Below are 20,897 nucleotides of genomic sequence, written 5' to 3' on the forward strand. Positions count from 1 at the left end.
TCTTGACTTCCGTCCCCTCGATCTGCAGATTGTTCATGTCTCTTGAATGTGCTGCGCCAGGTGATGCGTGGTTGTCCCCTCTTTCGCCTGTCGTTGGTTGGGGTCCACGAAAAGGCGGTATTGGCGTGTCGAGCAAGTGCAGAATATGCCCAGCCAAACGTAGTCTTCTTTCGGCAACGATGCCACTTAAAGTTCTCAGATTACTATTACAGGATTACTATTGCAACAACACATCATCAGCAGGGTCAAACTAACCTGTCTCACGACGGTCTAATCCCAGCTCATGTTCCCTATTAGTGGAGAACAATCCAACGCTTGGTGAATTCTGCTTCACAATGATAGGAAGAGCCGACATCCAAGGATCAAAAAGCGGCGTCGCTATGAACGCTTGGCCGCCACGAGCCAGTTATCCCTGTGGTAACTTTTCTGACACCTCCTGCTGAAAACCCAAAAAGTGAGAAGGATCGTGAGGCCCCGCTTTCACGGTCTGTACTCATACTGAAAATAAAGATCAAGCGAGTTTTGCCCTTCTGCTCTCCGGGAGGTTTCTGGGGATGTCCATCTTCGCCTCCAGCACAACTGCGGTTCTCTCCGGCGGAACCCAGCCTCTTAAGGAAGTGCTAGGTCCCCCCTGGGCAGTGCTAAAGAAGATGGTTGAGCTTAGGGCTAGCAACCCTATCTCGTAAAAGAATCAACCTGCTACGGAAACAGCTAATCAAACTCAAGTTAACCAGCGGCAGAGAAGAGGAAACTCCACACTCGATAATGTACATATGATGGTAGCAGATGAAGCCCAGAGGAAGTTTGTCACCCGAAGAACCGAGTTTTCAATGCCAAACAAATTCAAATTAAAAACACACGTAAAGTAGAAACACCTGGAACGTCAACTCATTCGATTCCCGTCTCTGTGACAGCCGTGTGTTTTTTTTATCAGTGAGCGTTCCATCTCTTCTGATCACATCAGACTGATCCAGTTATCAGTAAGACTTCAGTACCCTTCCTGCACTCAGCATTATCCCCTAAATTCTGAGAAGTATCAAACTTCAGGAGTCCATGTGAACTCAGATTAGAAAATAATCCCAAACCAGCGCCGTTCACCATAAGTGTTGCCTCTTAACAGGCTTTCTTTCTGCTTCCTGCCATTTCCCACGATAAGTCAACACGAACCGAGCATTCCTGAAGAGTCGCTGAGAAAAACGGCAATTTCCTCCCCTCTTGATCTTCACCAGCTAATGAAAGCTAAATCCCCCAGTCCTCCTAAAAGCCTCTTTGTTGTCATGACGACCGGCAGCTCCGACCCCCCTCCTCCAGTTTCTACCCCGTCTGCGTTATTGGATGGTTTCATTCACTCTCCAGAGGCGATGGCCCTCAGCACCATTATGCTGATGGTGTTGTCGGAGACGATGAGCCGTTACATTATGACCAGCTGCACCACGCCGTGGAGACGCTCCCTGCTGGAGGTCTGGACGCCACCAGTGACCGAGGCGTTTGCAGTGGCTCTGAATGTCCAGCACGTCCATCAAATGGCTCACTGTAAAGAGATCTGGTGAATCTGGAGCAGCAAGAGGCCGCTGCGATGCTGCAATTTCAACACTCAATTTAGAAAATTTCAAAGACTAATTGAATTTGAACTAATTGTTGAAATTACAGCCTTTCAGCTCCCTGTTGGACTGTCTTAATCAGGAATCACACAAACAAAACTTCTCTGAAACAGAGGCAGAAAAAGAAGCGTTCAGCTGAAACGGACGGTCGCTTCCTCCGGCCGCCCATCGCTCCGGGTTCCAGACGTTTCGCCTCCTTGCTCTGAAACTCCCGAGTGTTTGCTCCGCTCAGGCAATCACTCCACAACACCGCTTCCTTCATTCTGTGATTATTACTCTCAGAATAACAATCATTTCCCGGGTAATGTTCTGAAAATAAATAAATAAAGACCATATAATTATCTGATTGTTTCCAGGAAATTACAGGCCTTGAAAAACATGTTAAGTCACCTTTTCAAATGCTGTTGTTTTTTTTCCTCCAGTGCCTTTCTCCTGAATACGAGTCGGATAATCACTTGGTTTTAGTATATTGAAAACATATTTGACCGCTTTTTGAATTCTACTGATGTATTTTGACCAAACGTTGGTCGGTACAGATCAACAGTTCAGATCCGAGGTGTGTCGAGCAAAATACGGCTGCACAAGAAACAGACGAGAGACGTTTCCATTATCCTGCAGCAACAGCTGGATTCAGTAGAGACGCGTTGATTTCACTCTTTTGGTACGAGAGCTGACCTTTAGCTACTTACTGATACCAAGTACTGTTTACATGACATTAACCCAATTCATACTGCGTCTTTTTCGTGTATCAGTCCCCGATCAGACCTGATGCCTGATACTGGAATCGATGTCTGTGCATCCTCACTGTTTTGTTTGTGTCTCTTCAGGCAGTATTTTGTAAACATGCCTCAGAGGTGTTTCAACAACATTCCTCCGTCTTTACCAAAGAAATCTGGTGAATTGTGTTTTTTATCAGCCGAGCAGTGAATAATACTGATGGAGACTCCTTCTCTAAACCAGGAGCTCTGTGATTTGGAATAAGCCTGACCTTTTGTACTAACTTTACATCTCTTGGTGATAATTTACATTTTTTTAGTGGCAATTTTCCATCTTTTACCAGTAATTGTACTTGTTTTGTTTGACACTTTTCGATCTTTAATCTAGTCTTCATCTGGTAATTAGTTCGAATCCTAACTGACTGTGTTAAGCCGAGGGTTTTCCCGCTCGGTGCTCCGCGCTTCAGGCCGGTCCAGCCTCACGCCTCGGTGTCTCTCGGTGTTTTGCAGGCTGCTCAGCGTGATCTGCTGCAGCCTGGACTCCTTCCTGCTGCTGGAGAGCCAGTACGGCGTCTCCTCCATGCTGCTGCAGAGCCAGAGGGACAACATGGCCGACCCGGAAGACGGCCAGGGGTAAGAAGCCGTCCGCAGCGTGGAGACGGACAGGGCCGTGTCGTTGAGGCTGAATTCAGGTGGGGAGGTTGAGCTTTGCACATTCAGCCTGGTGGTCTCCCATCGGACGAGCCAGAACTTTAAGAAGAACTTTCGAGGCAGGACTGGAACACAAATCCTTTGTTTTGGTCTTTTCAAGCGATTTTCTAAAAATATAAACTCCTGTCAGCCTCGTCTTGTGGGTTTGTGCGAGAGCGGAGCGGAGCAGCTTAACTTCTTCTGAAAGCTGAAGGAATCGGGGAGAGCAGCTCGCTGCCGAGTTCAGAATGACTCCTGTAGCTCCGCTGAATAATTTAAAGCGCGTTTTGTAAAGAAAGAAGAAGTCGGGGGGAGGAGGGGGGCACTGCAGCCGACGGGAGTTATTTCAGGTTAGTTTACCACTCGCCTCATTCCGGGAACGTTCTCCTGCACGGAGAACAACACCGTGAAAATGCATTCACGGATGAGAGGTGGAGCGTTTGGCTCGTCTAAATGAATGAAACAAAGTGGAGAGGAAGTGGAGCGTTCCCCTCCACCTCTCTCTCTCTCTCCTCCGGCTCTCTGTTCATTCCTCTCATCCAGGCTCCACTCTTCAGCGTCTCCTCGTCCGTCTTCCCGCGGATCCTCGGTAAAGCCGGAGGTCGGACGGTCGGTGATGAAGCCGCTCACACTGAAGTGTTCTCCAGGTCTGCTGACGCTGCGAACTCCACGGCGCTCTGAGCGGAGCTCATTTCTCCATCCCCGCTTCCCTTCATCCGTCCATTCGTCTTCGGCGCCGTTTAACTGAACTGAGCGTCGCCGAAGCTGCTGACCGAGCGAAGGCGGAGGACGACGGAGCGGTTCGCTGCTCCGGCACCTCGAACGCAGACAGACAAGAGGACGGGGAGAAAGACGGGGCTAAAGAGAATGGATGCCACATGGCTCCACCCACACCACAAGGCTCCGCCCACACAAGGCTCCGCCCATACCACAAGACTCCGCCTATGCCTCAAGGCCTCAAGTGAACGATCAGAAGAAGAAGGAACAAGACTGTTTTTGGTTTTCTAGCGAACTTGAGATCATGAATCTGGTCGTATTTTATTTCAAGATTTTCCTTAAATATAAGAAATCAGATCAAGGTTCGTTTTCCGTTTTTTTTATTTCCACTTTCCAAATGAGAAACGGAAGCTGGTTCATTTCCTGTCTTTTGAATTTCCAAAATCAAAGTTAAAGTTGAAAAGCCAGAAGGTCCACGGACTGTGATCACATGTTGCTTCACCACATTGCTTTAGAATGACGTCTGTTTCCATGAAAACATCCGAAATGCTGAAAACGCCGTGGTTAGAATGTCGGGGGTCCGTCGACCTTCCAGCCACTCCAATGTTGTTTGATTCAGGAAAACCAAAAATGGGAAACGAGACCATCTTATGTTTAAAAAACAAAAAAACCCTGAGGCGGCTCGTCTCCCGTTTCTCGTTTGGAAACTGGAAACGGAGAAACCGAAGAGGGAAAAGTTTTATTTTGAAAATGTACATTTGAACTTCCTGCAGCCTGCATTGAGTTTTATTATGAAAAACTCTTCATTTCTGTCAGAGGTCCATTTTTAATTTTTTTTGTTTTTCATGCGTAATTAAACCCCCATTACAGCATTTTTCCACACCGTCCTGCCAGTCCACAGAAAAACTATGTTGCTTTAAACTGATCAGTGATGCAAGAAGGCGACTGCTGCTGGAACCGGACGCCCAAAACACGATGAAAGCTTTCCGGTTTCACTTTGAAACATCCTGAAATTTGGGCCAGAAAGACACGAAAAGACAATCAATGAATAAAATGAAGGAAAAGATGAGAAGAAGACAAATCAGGAAGGACAAGGACAAAGAAGACACAACAAAAGACGAGTAAGACCAGGAAGACTGGAGGATGAGTTAAAGATGAAGGACCAAGAAGACAAAACATATGAAGACAAAGTGAAACAGCGAAGACAAAAACCCAAAGATGAAAAACAAAGAAGTGAAGAAGACAAAGTGAAAGACAAAGGGACCATCGGGCCAAGGGTCATCAGAGAAACGGAAACAGAAGAACAAAGTCCTCAAGAGTCTCGTCTCTTTTGGTTTTAAGGTCGGCGGTGGAAGAATTCAGCAACAACAGTTTTCTGCAGCAATCTGCACATCACTTCAGCTGCCTGACAGCTGAAAGGAAATTCTATGCAAATGACATTTTGTGGCAAACACACCCATGGAAGGAGCACTTTGGGAGGAAATAGTGCTCTTATTACTCATTTGGAGTCGCGGCGGCTCCGACTGCAGAAGCATCCACCAGGACAGACGTCCCTCACTCCTAAAGTGCCTCTGTAATTGGAACATTGTGCGATCGTCCTCTGTTCTTCAGTAACGGCCGCCGCTCAGAGGCGTCACGCTCCGGACCGGGTCGGACCGGCTCCACTTTCTGACAGGAGACTTTTAGAAAGGTTAAAATGGGAAAGTTTTCAAACGTTTCAGGCTTTGATGTGGACGTGTTCATTTGTCTGACCTTGCCTGCTGAAAAAAAAGACAGAAGTCCTTTAAAGTTAATGCTTTTATTTAAGGTCGGTCCGTCCAGGAATACTTTGTCCTCTGATCAGAATCATGCATATTAAACAAAATTCCTCTGAATCTGCATGACGTTAACCAGAGAAAGACAGAGTCAGTTGCAGATTTACCTCCCGCTCAAAGTGACTGAAGCTAATTCAACAAACCATATCAGGCTCATGGAATCAACAGAACATGAGCAGAGATGTCAGACGTCGAGATTCAAACTCCGATTTCACATTTCACATTCATTTGGACAGAACGCCAAGTTGGATTGTTATTACGGTGACTGTCAACTCTAAAACTACCAAGTCCAGGAGAATCTGGACTGGAACCAGGACTAGAACCAGTAGATTAAGGACTGGGAGTCATGACAGTCCGGAGGACGACATTGGTCTTATTGTCCGTCTACTGAGCATGTGCAGAAGAGTCTACACCGTGTACCAAAATGTCAGATTTTCTTGGTTCCTTTGTTGAAAGTGTTTTTTCCTGGTTGCTTGTGCTAAAACTATAGTCTATTAGGGTTAACTACTTTATGTTTTAGATTGGAAAGCATCTGTTTTCGGCGAATAATTTACAAATAAAGGTAAATTTCTTTAATTTCTTTGATTATTCACCTAATATAACCAAAACAGAGAAAGTGGTGATTTTTTTACCAATGGTGACGTTATTTCTTCACCAAGACACGAAAGCAAAGTTTTGAACGCAGCATATGTTTCAGCACTTCTCTGATCTGTCCGGGTGTGGACGTCAGAAAATGGACTTTCCATTCAGGAATGAAATGCGTGTTACATCGTGCAGCCGTGGTGAGCAGGACCAGGAGCAGCGTTTCAGCAGAGTTCTCATTTCCCAACGTTCCACGGAGACAGAGCATTTTCAAAAACTTCCACTTAGAGAACCATTTTCAAAAAGTTGACTTATGAAGCATCAAATCCTTTAAACAACATTGCCCGATCATTTTTAATCATTTCACAGGAAGCACGTATGAGATGAAACTATGGGTCTGAACTCAGCACCCTGTGGAACTCCATCATGAAGGAGAAACCTGAGCGTTTACAGAAAGTGCCGTTTCTGCTCATCTACACGACAACGGCGTAGAAGCAATTTTCGAAAACACTTCATCTTGAAACCAGTTTTTGATAAAGTTTTTTTTCCGTGACGTGCATTTTCATTTGGAAATTGCTGTCGTGTAAATGAGCGCAGAGTCAGAATCTGAAAAAGAAAGACTGAAATGAAAAGTGAAGCATGGCAGCTTTAAAAGGCCTTGGAGTGCTGAAAGCTTTGGGTTTGTCTTTTGGTTTTCAGGGCGGTGATCATCGCAGCCTGTCGGTGGAGAGGAACCAGGTCTGGTCCGGGTGGCGTGGTGGGCGGCCCGTCGGAGAGGAGGCTCCCTGCTCGAGCCCTGCAGGAGGTCAGATCCGCTCCGGAGCACCACTGGTGTCTGCATGGCGGCGGCTCCTCAATTCATAGCAGTTCGGTTGTTTTCAAAAATACTCCAGAGAAACAGAGCAAAAACTACTGGAGTGATCATTTTTTTTAATAAACGACAAAAAAGTTCATGTTGCACCCAAAAATGCTGAATCATTGGAAATAAAGTAAAAAACAAAAAAAACTAAAACCAGTCATAGTATGTAAAGTTGCTACTAATAGAAACAAGTAGAAGGTCACAAATGAGCAACTTTAATAGAACAAATGTTCCTGAGCATTTTCCCTCTCCAGTAAAATTTGAATCAAATCATATAAATAAGGAATTAAAACATAAAAAAACAAAAAAAACAAAAAAAAAAACAAAACATTTTCGAAGGACAGTCGAATTGTGTTTTGAAGTGGTTTTACCAGAGTGTTGTGACTCTAAGAGAGGTCAGATTGACAGACCTGGCTTCAGTGTTCTGACTTTAACATTAGCATTCATCACGTTGAGGCAGAAATGATAGGAACGTTGAGAGGAAGTCCTGATCACATTTTTTCACCCCTGATACAAGTGGATTTTTCAGATTTGAGTATCGGTTAGTGCCGGTTACTTATGTCCTATTGCTATCTTGAAATTATGGATAGTAAAAATACATAAGATTTTTTTTTTAAATTTGAACATGAACATTTGAATTCCTATTAATCTGCATGGAGCTTTATTTTGAAAAACACTTTCACTTCTGTCAACGCATCTTTCTCTCCTGATGTCCTGTCATTTTTTTTGTACATGGTAAAGTCCTCATTAAGGTCTTTTCATACGGAGCTGACTCCACAGAGAATGATGTGAAAACACGGAGGTGATCGGCTGGATATGCTGAAACCAGATCAATCAAACATTGCTAATATCAGTCCTGTTCCAGTACCCACCAGCCCCATCGGGAATTCTCTGTTTATCATCCCTGTGGTCTTGTTTTTGCACGTTTCCATGGAGACGGAGTCTGAGTGTTTTCCCAAAACAATTTCCCCTCGGGAGCCGTTTTCAAAAAGTTTCATTTTTCAGCATCACTGACGTGTAAAGGCATTTACATTTTTTCGCGTTTCCACTTGGAATGGTTTCCATGGAAACGAGCCCCGAGTCACCCCGACGGTGTGTGGCCTCGCTGAAGCGTGGAACTCCTCCCGCTCCTTCGTGTCGCTGTAAATCATTCACATAACCTCAGTATTCTCTGTTCTCGTCATCCAAACATCCCTCCCTTCCCCCTTTTTCTGTCTCTTCCTGCGTTTCGGCTCCCGGTGGTTTCAGCCCAGATGAAAGGAGGCCAGGCGATCACCCTCGCCGCCCGAATCCCCGCAGCCTCATTTACTCAGCATGTTTCGGGATGAATATCAATTATTCAGCCGTTGTTTATGCTGAACTCCAAACAGGATCTAATTTATGCTGAGGTCAGCGGAGGGATGCGGAGGAGATTTCCACGAAGGGAGAGAACAAATGAGTTGAGCCGGAGTTTTCTTTTATTCATCTCCTGCGTTGCTGGTGGTCGAGAGGAGGGGCTTAACGGGCGGAGAACCCGCCGACCTGAAGGTCACGACTCCATAACGCTTGAAAACCATTTAGATGTTTACTGGATGATCAATTTTGAGAACTTATATCAAGTTTATGACTTCGACTTGAGTTTACATCAATTTCAAAATAAAAGAAAATCTCCAACAATACGGGAAGGCTTTATGTTGCTGTGAACCGCCTCTGCACCGACGCATACCTCCTCCAGGTGGCGCTGTGATGCATCTTGTAATACTCACCTGGTTATATTGAGGTTTTTTTTTTTCTTTAGTTTAGTCTGTGCAGTATCCAATGTGATAATTGACACTGGTATCAATATTAGTGCATTCCTACTCAAAATGTTCATCTTTTTGTTCATCACACTTTTTTACAAAGTTAACAAGTGAAATTTACATGACTAAAGTGTCATCTGATAACCAGCAGGCCAGCGTGTTTTCCTTTAGGCTGATGTGAAAAAAAAAAACTGTTTTTCTGTACTCTTTTGCATATTTTCACAAATATATCCTGATGGTACGACTTTAATGCTAATGTTTTATCTTCAATAATCTCAACGGTCATGCTTTAATGCTAATTTGTTGGCGTTGATAATCCCGACAGTACGGCTCTAATGCTAATTTCTTAGTTTCAATAATCTCCCAGTTTATGCTTTAATGCTAATTTTGTTGGCTTTGTGAAAGCTAGCTTTTTCTAAAAGTGCTCTGTGTTGCGTTTTGAATTCTGTGGAAACAGTGGAACTGGACCAGCGGTTAAACCGTCACCTTTCTTCCCGAACTGAACCAGGATCGGGCCCGTCCCGGTTTCCCCATGGACCCATCGCCGGATTGAGATTTTATTTTCCACAAAAAGAGAAGTTTTGACAAAGAACTGCAACTCTAAATGTCTGCTGTTACAACAAAACAAATCAATGAAAGAGGGAAGGAGGGAGAGAGAGCAGGAAATAACGGATGGCACATAAACCACGAGCAAATCATTTGATGAATGGCTCACGGCTCCTGCGAAAACAATCACAGAGTAATGAATTCAATCAACGAGGCGGTGTTAACGCTCCGCGCTGTTCATATTTCCATCGCACTCTGAAATGCTGTCATCAAACAATGCATGGCGCAGGTTTTAGTGTAAGTAGGAAATACAAACAACGCGTAGCGATGCGTCAGGACGGCAGACAGCTCGCCAGCAGACGCAAGCTCCGACATCAATCAGAGAAACGATCAGGAGGGAGCAGGTCGGCCTGAAGAGGAGCAGCGGTTCGATTCTGCACCGCTTCACCTTCTGTGGCTGGAGCGGTCCAGGTAGGGGGTCCACAGGGCTGCTGGTGTCAAGACCAAGACCAGAGAGTCCCTGAACCAAGACCAAGACCAGAGAGTCCAAAAACCAGTACAAGATAGTCCCTGAACCAAGAACAAGACCAGAGAGTCCAAAAAACAAGGCCCAAACAGTCCCAAACCCAAGACCAGAGAGTCCCCAAGACCAAGACCAAGACCCGAAAGTTCCCAAAACCAAGTCCAGAGCATCTCAAGACCAAGGCCAGAGAGTCCCAAGACCAGAGAATCCTCGAACCAAGACCAGAGAATCCTCGAACCAAAGCCAGAGAGTCCCAAACCAAGAAAAGACTAAGACCAGAGAATCTCAAGACCAAGACAAGGCCACGACCCAGAGAACCCCCGAACCAAGACCAAGACCAGAGAGTCCCAAAACCAAGACCAGAGCATCTCAAGATCAAGACCTCAAGAAGCGAAGACAGAGTTGAAGGCCAAGATCTAGTAAATGTGGTCCCAAGTTTAATACTACGCTGTGTTAGGTCAGATATGGTAAAAGGTTAATCGATTACTTTATGAAATGAGTCACAGTTATTTAAGTTTCTGTTTCATTCTTGGAATGATTGGTAGTCTGTTCTGCTCAGAAGGTCGAGATTAGCTCAACATTCTGAAACGAGATCAATCCTCAGGTAGCTCACGTCCGGATTATAGAGCATCTTCCTCCTCTAAATTCAGCTCCATTAAGGAAAAGTAAATCCATTATTTTTTAATAAACTAACAACAGCAGAATTCTTGCTAACTGTCAGAACTGTGTTTTTTTCCCGTTGTCCCTTCCCCAGGGAGAGCATCCTTACCCGTGGCCCATGTTACCTCCTACCCTCCTCCTGACTGCTACACGCTGGACCGTCCAGAGCTCCGCCACAGCTCACAGGGTCAGAGAAAATAATCCAGAAAATGAAATGGTTATCCTTCCCTCACCGTGACTCTTGACCTTGACTCTGTTCTTTACCCAGACTCTGAGATCGGCGCCTTCCTGACTTCACCCAGAGACCGGAGAGCGGCGGAGAGCTGGATGGACGTCTGCAGGAAACACTTCTGCAAAGCCCTGACCTCCAAACCCGACACGCTGACCGGAGCAGGTGAGACAGCCCATTACCTGTCATTCATCTGCCAGCCACTAGTCGGAGCTGCTGAGCCTCAAAGAGTGGTGAGGAAGTGGAAAGGTGTCCTCTGGCGGTGTTAATGAGCTCTTCAGTTCTTTCATCTAGAAAATGAAAAGCTATCAAGGCAGCTGTGTCAGAAAATGAAAAATAACAACCTGGCCTGAGATCAGTCCAGTCGAGCAACGAACAGCCACATGGACTCATTACTGCTGGCATCACCAGGTTCCTGCTACTGAGCGGGGGGGGCAGCTGGCACCGGGTCGGGCTGCCGGGGAGTTGTCAACTGGGGGGGCCATGGCCATGGCTCCTGTCTCTCTCTTCCTCGCTGGTGTAGGACCCAGCGGGAAACATGAAGGGCGTGCCATCTGGTGGCCAAAGTATGTCATTGCAACTTAATGTGTCCAGCAAAAAACACATTTTTTCCTTTTTAAAAATTAATTTGAGGGCCGTACGAAGTGAGGGTGAGGCCGCCAGTTGCCCCTCCCTGGTCTACACGGATGACGGAGTTGGAGCGTTTTCAAAAGTTCCACCTTAGCAGCTGTTTTCCTAAAGTGAATTTGACATATTAACATTATGCTTATTCACTGTTTTTGTTTTTACCAACCAATGTAACATCTTGAAGCCCTCTGAGGCAGCTGTTGTTGTGATACTGGGCTATACAAAAATAAATTGATTGATTGAAATGGATAAAGTTACGTTTCAGTCGTCTACATAGATGACGAGGTGGAGCGTTTTCAGAAAGTTGTGTTTTCAGTGACTCCGAGCTATCGTGTAAACTGACACCAAACGTTAAGAACGTGTCGTGTTTTCTCGTATAAACTGTGTAAACGGGGCGTCGGCCTGACAGCCTCCTGATCGCCTCTCGGCCCTGCTCCTCCTCCTCCTCCTCCTCCTCCTCCTCTTCCTCTTCGCTCTCAGATGAATCATCTCTTCTGTCCTTGCAGATCGTGACGATTTCTGTCGTCTTTCTTCTTCTTGATAAAAACACATCGTGATACAGTCTAAACTCCACACACTGACGCGGCGCTGCTTCCCCCTCCTGCTGGAGCTCTTCTCTCCCTGACGTCCGTCACCCTTCTTTCTTTCCTCCTCCTCCTCTTCTTCTCAGCGCTCTTCATCTCTCCTATTGACAGCTGACACATAAGAATCGCGGCTCCGCCTCCGACTTGGCGTGCGGGCCGAACAAAACGAGGCGCTGCAGAGCGTACTGTAACGGTGATTACCTCCTTTCATCCGCCAGCCGCCGCGCTCCACTCCGCTCCATCACGCTCATTTAAGGCTTTTCACCGTACACTTCATTATCTCTCAGAGCTGGTAAAAAAAAAAAATAAATAAATAAAAAAGAACCTGCTTGTCTTGAGGGGCGGCGAGTGTCGGGGGGTAAACCGCAGAATCACTAAATTAACCTCATTTCCCTCCCAGCGATTTATCGAACGACGCCGCGATCACGGGCTCCCATTGAGGCGCCAGACGGGCGGAGTGATTACCGCGCTCCCGCTATCTCCCCATCCAAAACACCGGCAATCAGGAGGGTTTCATGTTCGCCGCCGCGCCGCCTCCGCGGCTCATTGACTGCCTAATTGGTCTCGTTTCCCGCGTCGTTATGATCTTTGTCTCGTCTGAACCGGCGGCCCGTGAAACGATCCCGAGGCGGCGCGCTGGAGGCGAGGGGCGCTCGGAGGCTCCTCTCGCTCCACGCCTTGACTTGGCGCAGCTGCAGCCTGCAGACCTGTGCAGCCTGTGGATGTTTAAAAGTGGCGCGGTGTCGATTCGTTCGGGGCGTTTTTTTTATTGGGCGACTGGTTCCACGTTAGACCCTCAGGACTGCTTCAGGCTCCGCCCACACCACAAGGCTCAGGGGGAAATGAGAAACGCTTCGTCATGTTTTTGGGTTTCGCAATTTTACATGGCGACTTTTCTCTGAGTCACTGAAACGTCTCCCAAAGTGAAAGTTTTTGGGCATCATTGCAGTGCAAAATGGCACTTTCTGAAAACATTTGGGGCCCAGCTCCTTGTAGATGGCACACCGGCTTCATCTCCATGGAAACGGAACAAAACAACACTTTTTGAAAACGCTCTATCTCTATTTTTTTGAAAATGCAACTTTTGAAAACACTGTGTCTTCATATTAGCAGGGAAAATGTAACTTTATGAAGACATTCTCTCTCCATTTAAACATGGAAAAAATCAACTTTTTGAAAACATTCTGTCTCCATGGAAACAGGGAAAGACACATCTTCATAGAAGTGTAGAAAAGTGCATAGTGACCATTAGGTTAACAGCTCAGTGGATCCAGGAGGCTTTCATTCTGAGCCGTGCTACATGCTACATGCTAAAGAGTGTCAGGGCTCACACACCTGTGATGCTACATGCGGAAGTTTCATGACTCACACACCAGCGATGTGCTCGTCTTTTTAAAAGTGGCATTGGCGCATCATGAGTTAAAACTTTTACAAATTTGAAGAACAGATGATTGAAATTAGCCACTGGGTAAATTAGGCATCCTGAGCCACTCAAGGAATGAGCCACTTTTCATGTCTTCCCAGTAACAAACGCTGACGTGGATTGGGATCCTTCCTGTAGCGTCTCTTCCTTCATCCTGGCGGTTAATGAGTGATGGCTCAGCGCCGAGCGTCCGCTCATCGCCGCCTGCTAGCATTCACACCAGGACGCCGCGCAGCCTAAAAATAGCCGGCGCATTTGACTGGAGGAAATTGGATTTCCTCGGCAGGTGATGCTTGCTGTGTGTTTTCTCTCCTCAGCGCTGGCTGACCTTCTGGAGGAAGCCGTGGCTCATCTGTCCGGCTCCGCCACCGAGTGTTTCTTCTCCGCCGCTCGGTACAAAGGTCAGTGCAGAAAGCTACACTCCACTTCCTTCTCTCTTTTTTTAATCCTGACAGTTTAGTGAAAGGTAAATATCTAAAGGGCGCTGTGCGGAGCAGCGGATGCAGACGGATCCCTTGTAGTTGGAACGCCGGGCTGTCCGGGCCTCGGCACCTCGCACGGCGATCGGGGAGAGGAAGTAATAACAAAAACCAGGGATGCAACAATATCATGTTTTAAAAGTACAAGTAAGAATCCTCAAACTCTGTAGCATGTAGCATGTAGCATGTAGCGTGGCTCAGAGTAGCATTTAAAGGGATACTTCAACATTTGGCAAATAGGCCCATTTAGCGCAATTCCTTAGTCATTTCGAACAGCATACTTACTTTTTTGTGAGGGCGAGCTGTTGTTTATTCAGAGGTGAGTCGGGGAAGGTTTTCGGGACGGACACAATGGAAGTGAAAGGTATTTTGTTCCCCCTCGTCAAACTCATCAAATACTCAATCCAACAACCCCAAAACACTTTGGTGGACACGTTATAATCTGCACATTCACTACGCTGTGAAGTATTAATGCAAATACGAGATTGAGTTGTTTATGCGAAGATTGCTAAGACGGAACTACTTACTAAATATGGCGTCTGGGCGTAGTGATTTCAAAGAAAAAGTAGTTCCCAGTATTTGCTTCAGTGCCGTAACGCTACAATATTATTTGTTGGCGTTCCACCCTTTAATTAAGCAATAATGCAAAATTCTAAGTGTTGCGGCTCCTGTCATTGGAAGTTTTACATAACATTTTAACCCAGAAGCTTTTACCTTTAGGATGTTTTACATATAAATTCATCAGCCTATGTTAAGAAGTTCAACAAAAGAATGATGCTAACTGATGTGTTGTATGACCCGTAGGTTCTCTGTGAGGCTGCAGGGGGCAGTGCTTCCTGTAGAAGTGGGAACACCCTGGATAACAGGGGGACCGTTGTTTCTTGCGGTGGTGCTCGTGCACAGCATGGTTTCCTCCAGCGTTTTCAGTGGCTTTTCCCACTGTAGACAGAAACACTGCACAACTCGATGCCCACAGACAGAACATGAAGTCATTTTCAAAGGAATTTAAAGGCTACTCTAATAATCTCATAACCGACCGTCGGTTGTAATAACTTATCAAAACGTTGGCCCAATGTGCTGCGGTATCGGCTGAGGTGTTTTATTGCCTTATTGGCTTCACTCCATCTAAAATGGCTCAATTACTACTTTATTGGCCATTATTACAGTGAGTATACGGGGCTGTGAAGCTGTGGTAAACCGGTCAGACGTTACCATGGAACAGCAGATGACCAGTCCCATCTACCAGTAGCACGCCGGACACCAGTCCATCAATAAAGCAGGATATCTGGAAAGATCGGTTTTGAAACGTGATGAAACATTCATGGTGGAGTTTAATACTCAGTGAAGCAATAAGGACAAAAAAGCGGCGCCGGACTGATGTCTGCAATAACGGCTAATTGTGTAAAATGAAACGGCGAGCTGATGGGATTACAGAGCGCGGCGTTAAAGCCAGATTGAATTTCCAGCCCGGAGTATCAATCATTCCCGGCTCCTGTCAGACGGCGGCAGATGTCGGGGCAGATTGCGAACGCCGCTGCAGATGAAGTCCGGCGGCGACTTTATCGCGACCTTGCTGGCGAGGTCCCGGCCTGAGAAGTGGTGACGTTGACTGACAGGCTGCCAGACCCGGAAACCCTCTGGTAGTCCAGAACTCTGCCCTGGTCCGGGACCAGTGGACCAGGCTGCTGGACTCCCGGCGAGCTGTTCAGAACCCGGCCGGGTAGGAGAAGTGTGTGTGTGTGTGCTGAGGGGGCGTGGCCTCTGAGTGAGGGGCGTGGCCTCTGAGTTCACACAGCTCCGTCTCGGAGTCTGAATCGTTCTCACTGAAGCTACATTTGTCCTGCTGCTGGAGGACTTTGTCCTTTGTCTTTTCGGACTACGACTCGGCCTTTCGCCATGTGACTTTGTACTTTGCTCCTATTGGTCGATGAGCCATGTTGCATGTTTGTTGGGGTTCCGTTGGGCTAGCGTTCGAGTCACAATTAAGGCTTTTGTTGTGGTTATGTTGGCATCATTTTGGAGTTTCATTGAGGCTGTGTTGGGATTGTTTGGGGTTGTGTTCTGGGCCGTCACGCACATGCAGGATCAGTACGCGTCGGTCCTGGACCGCTCCGGATCTGACCCGGGACCAATGACCGGGGCAGATTTCTTGTCCAGATCGAACCAAACCCGGTCCCGACAGGCTGTGCTTGGGGCAGATCTTCTCCCTGCAGCGTCAGGAACTCGGTGTCAGCTTCAGTTCAGCAGACGGGCTGAAATGAGGAAATAAAGAGGATTTCTTGTTCTTCAGCCTCCGTTTGGTTCTGTGAAGACTCTCTGCAGCGAGGCGTGTTTGGTAGCCAGCAGGCTAAACAAGCTCATCTTAACAAATAGCACATGCTAATTAGTGAAAACTCCTAATCTAGCAAGCTGTAAATGTTCCTGAAGGAAGTAAAGCACTAATTGCATATTTTTAGTAATCTTGATTTAGGGTTTTTTTTTTTTTTTTCTTTTCCCTCTACCAAAATGCAGCTCCAAGTCGATCTCAGCATCATTAAATCAACTTCTGCTGTTTCAGCGTGGATCCAAATGAAGCGCTAATAGATTCAGTGTGTCGGACGCTTTTCTGGCTAAAACCTCCAAAATGTCCCGTCCGTTTCCACGGCAACGGCAGAAACACTGGAATCACCTGAGACGTGATGAAAGCAATCATGCAGAAATCAGATCTCTCCTGCTGGTTCCTGGCAGGACTCTCCCCTCAGCACCTCATTCAGATACTCCTCACTTCATATTTCAGAGAAGTTTCTCCATTTTAAAACCTGAGTTCCGTCTGATGTCACCGGACCAAAAACATTTCAAACCGTAAATTAGTTGTATTTTACAAAAAAAAGTTTAAACTCAGCTCACTTGGTTATGTTTTGTAAGGGACCCACTTGTGTTCTGATTCTTTCTAAACTTTTAAAATGACATTCTCAAATTGTTAAAAATGCTGATTAGCTGCTCCGTTCACGTTGGCTGCTTTCACTCACTTTAGAGACCAGAACAAACTTCCTGGACAACATCATGCATTCCAGCAGCTGCTGATTTGGAAATGCTTGTTACCTGAAACCAACCAGGAAGAAAGCTGATGAAGAAGAAGCCTGGCTCAATGATTGGACTTAAAGCAGAGGTCCCGCCCCTTTAGCTAGCCGACCGCTAGCCACAAGAAACCGCAATATGTCATCCACTGATCGTCAATCCATGAGCTCCTGCTCCTCCTCACCACCCTGCGTCTGACCTCCAGACGCTTTCTTTGTATGTCTGGTGCCTTTGTTGGTTCACTACCCAAAATGCATTGCGCTCTACGTCACGTCCTCTAACTGCTGCTGGAAAGTAAACCGAGACCCAAGAGGACCAGAGTTCACTAGTTTGATCCGGATCAGAGTTCAGAGGAGCTTTAATGCTTGAATCAAATGAAGAGGACTTGATGAGAAAGTCCCTGAAGCGGACTCTGGTCCAGATCAAACAGGACTGCTGTGGACGCGGTGACGATAGCTTGAGCTGTATTCTACCAGGAAAATGAAAATGTCCTCAAGATTTTTGGTCCTGTGACATTGGTGTAGCCACATCAGGAGATGCCAAGTCAGTTTCATACTATCAGAACATGTAGATACTTTCTCCAAAAGGATTCTTTTCGGGTGTTTTCCTGCAGGTTTTTACATCCAGAGTGACAGCGAAGCCTTCTGGAACACCGAGATTGGATGAGGCGAAGGTGGAGATCCAGGCCGGACGGCTTTATGTTACTTATTTTAAGAGCTTTATGTCGAACATAAAAAGATACGAGGAGAAAAGTAAAGGCGAAGCCGCCTGAAACCAGACAGGCTCTTAAATCCAAGATCAGCACAAGGTGGGCGAGATTAAAACTGATTAAATGGGAGAGTAAAAAAAAAAAAGTGTGAGAAGATGTGGCAGTTTTTTTTTTGTTTTTTTTTTTTTTCTTAATAAATGAAACAACTGATTTTAGGCCTGTTTGACACAGATTGTATGTCTTGGTCGATCCATTAAATAGGAGACATCTGGATTAACAGGAATTCCTCCTGGTGAGATTGAAGCCTCGTTTTTAGTGAAAACAATGTAGTTAATGATGTTCATGACTCGTACTTTCAGAGTAAAAGCATCCATTTTACACATGCTGATATAATTATATTACTGATATGCTTTCAAAGCCTGGGAGACTGCTCCAGTCCCTTTGTCTTCAAGCAACCTTCAGATTTCCTCTTCTCTGGTCTCCACCTCCAGATGAGTCCAGGTTTTCTTGGTACTTCAGGTTTTTCCACTCAGTCTTCCAGCGCAGTTAGCTCGGAGGCTAACAGTCTCGCCTATTGCAGGCCATACATGAGGATTTTGAAAATCTTGAGTGATTTTTGTTTTTCTCTTCAAGACACCAGACATCGAGATCGCTAATCAGTTTAGATCGCATTGTGTGTGGTGTGCTCCGATATTCTCACCACACCACACACACACACACACACCGATTCTCTCACTGCCGACCGAGAATCTTGCCCTCCAAGGTAAATATCTCACGTCATCAAACGTGATCTCAGTCAGCGAAGACGAGAAGCAATAAAGAAGACCTCAAGATGGTCTTTAGATGACGGATGACTGGCCGTTTTCCGTGTGAGGTCGGAACAAACCCGCCCGACTCTCTTCATGTGTGTCCTGCTTCAGCCTCCAACACATCTCCAGTCCTCTTTCTGTCTTTCTGTCTTCTTCCTTTTGTTGTGAGCAGCTCAGGCTTCACCAGGGAGACGTAACGCGGATTTCACTCTTCATTTTCAGGTTTAGTGGGCGCGTTGAGTCCTGACGGATCTCGCAGCAATCAGTCCGTCTCCTGAGCGGCTGGAGCCGCAGGTTCCTTCATTTCCTTTAATTAACGTGAAGCTCTGGGGAGATTCTGCTCATCGCTGCTCTCTGCAGGAGGCGGGCGTGTCTCCTCCTCCTCCTCCTCCTCCTCCTCCTCCTAAAGAGGAGCACAGGGTCGTCGCTCATGAGGGGCGAGGGGGGGGGGGGGCATGAAAAATAGATTTGAAACTGATCGGTCATGCATAATTCCTCGTGAAACTGCAGTTTAACACTTTCAATAAAGGGAAAGAGAATCCTGATGAAGCGCTCTCTGCATCCAGCGCTCTTGTTTTCCGTGCAGGAATTGGGTCGAATGTTCGAACATGACTTGAAAACTCAAAAGACGAGTTTTAATTGCTGAGAGGCCTCGTTTCCGTGACGATTCACGTGAAAACGCGTCGTTTTTGTGTTTTTGCTTCAGAAAAGTGTCCCGTTTCACGGTGTTGTTTTTGAGACTCGTGTCCGTTTCCACGGGAACGGCAGAAACCGCGATGTAATCCGCTGTGAACGTGAGCAGTGGGAGCACAGGGACATCTGTAAGGTGGAAAAAGCAGAATATTTCTGAAAGGAAAAAGCGGAAACAATGACTTCTGACTTGAAGCGTCTTGTAAACGGAGTCAAAAATCAACTACTTCAACATTAATTGTGAATTTTTCTCATCAAAAATATGTGTAGCGGTGAGTTATCGTGTTCTTTTGCGAGTTGTTGTTTGGGAACACATTTAGAAAAAGGTAAATTCTGCTTTGTGCCGCTTTAGAATAAAAACTATGAGCATTGAAAACTCTGATCAATCAGTGTTTGAAGTCAAACTGAAACATAAAGAACCTGGAACCAGATCGAGTTCAAAATTACCAATGCAGCAGATGGATCGCCAACTCGTGGCTTCGGATGCTCGCTACTCCGTTTTTGGCATTTCAGCTGATTCGGTGTAACTTGACCTCGTTTTTTAAAATGTTTCCACCAGATGTTTCCGTTGATCCAGATTATAGAGCATCTTCCTCCTCTAACTGATGTAATTTCAGCTCATATATTCTAACTGTTGAAGCAACTTGACTTCTTTCCCCAGAAGTATCTCTAACCTGCCCAGAAGTGTCTAATCGGACTGATTGAACCTCAGAGCGAGGACAGGATCGATCCCTGAAGCAGTGGCTCCTCTCTCCTCTCTCCTGTCTGGATGGGATTCAGGCTCTCGGTGATGTTTGGTTTCTGGTAAAAGCCTGGCTCGGTAATAACCGCCACTCTTTCTTCTGTTAATGGCCTCGTTTCACAGCGGAGGCCAAGAGTGTGAAGAACGCCACATTATCCCCCGTCGAGCAGCTGGGAATCCACACCTGCCTCAGGTAAGTTATGATTCCAGAGGCCATAAAGCCTGGTTTAATCAGACGGCACCGACTGGAGTGGGGGGGGGGGGGGGGGGGGGGGGGGGGGGGGGGGGTGCAGAGTGTAATCCCTCTGGATTATCAGCATTTTTAACAGAAACATGACTGTCAATATTGTTACTATCCTCAAAACTTCGTTGCTCGATTCAGACGACCTTCCACAGCCCGTATGCCTCGTGTAGTGGATCACTCTCACATCTCACCTCAGAGGGTTCCCTGTTCGAATCTGGTCGAGGATGCCTCTTGGACTTCTGAGTTTGCATGTTTTCCCTCTCTTTTTTGTGGCGGGTTCTCCTCCAGGTTCAGCCCCAAACTGAGAAGTTTAGGTGAATCGTTGTCACTCAGGCTCCGTTCACACGAAAACGGTTTACAGGACAGGAGCCTCTGAAAACACAGGTTTCTGCCTGTCTGAGGGGTCGAACAAGACTTCATTCATTGTGGCCCTCATACACACAAACACACACACATAGATTCACCTCTCACACACATACATCCTCCTAAATAAATCTGCATATATGCTTATGTACAAAGAAAATATATGCATGTAAGAGAAAAATGTGTGTAGGTGTGAGTGAGTATAGTGGAAAAGGAAGTCCATCATTTCTTGCGCTGTGATTGGCCGAGAAGCTCCAGTGGGCGGGTCCCGTTCAGGTCATAGTCACCATGGAAGGAGTCGTGGAGTCTGAAGCCACTGGGGTATGAAGAATGAATCTGTCATACCCAGGAAACCGATCGACATGCTAACAGTGAGCACAACAGGCGCAGAACTTACTGGAGCAAATTAAACTGAAGATTTCACTCGATACAAGGCACAAAGTGAGAAAATCTAT

The 20,897-nt window shown here is 46.3% G+C and overlaps 1 protein-coding gene across 1 annotated transcript in view; it reads left to right on the forward strand.

Annotated features, from left to right (window-relative positions):
• Positions 1–20,897, forward strand: part of tbc1d32 (TBC1 domain family, member 32) — a 77,271-nt gene that overhangs the window by 33,725 nt on the left and 22,649 nt on the right. The window contains 7 exon segments of the mRNA XM_030110574.1: positions 2,828–2,950; positions 6,820–6,925; positions 10,581–10,605; positions 10,608–10,673; positions 10,755–10,880; positions 13,667–13,750; positions 19,959–20,028. Coding sequence (XP_029966434.1) covers positions 2,828–2,950; positions 6,820–6,925; positions 10,581–10,605; positions 10,608–10,673; positions 10,755–10,880; positions 13,667–13,750; positions 19,959–20,028 — 600 coding nt within the window.

Source organism: Salarias fasciatus, chromosome 15 (assembly GCF_902148845.1).
Source record: "Salarias fasciatus chromosome 15, fSalaFa1.1, whole genome shotgun sequence".
Taxonomy (NCBI): Eukaryota; Metazoa; Chordata; class Actinopteri; order Blenniiformes; family Blenniidae; genus Salarias; species Salarias fasciatus.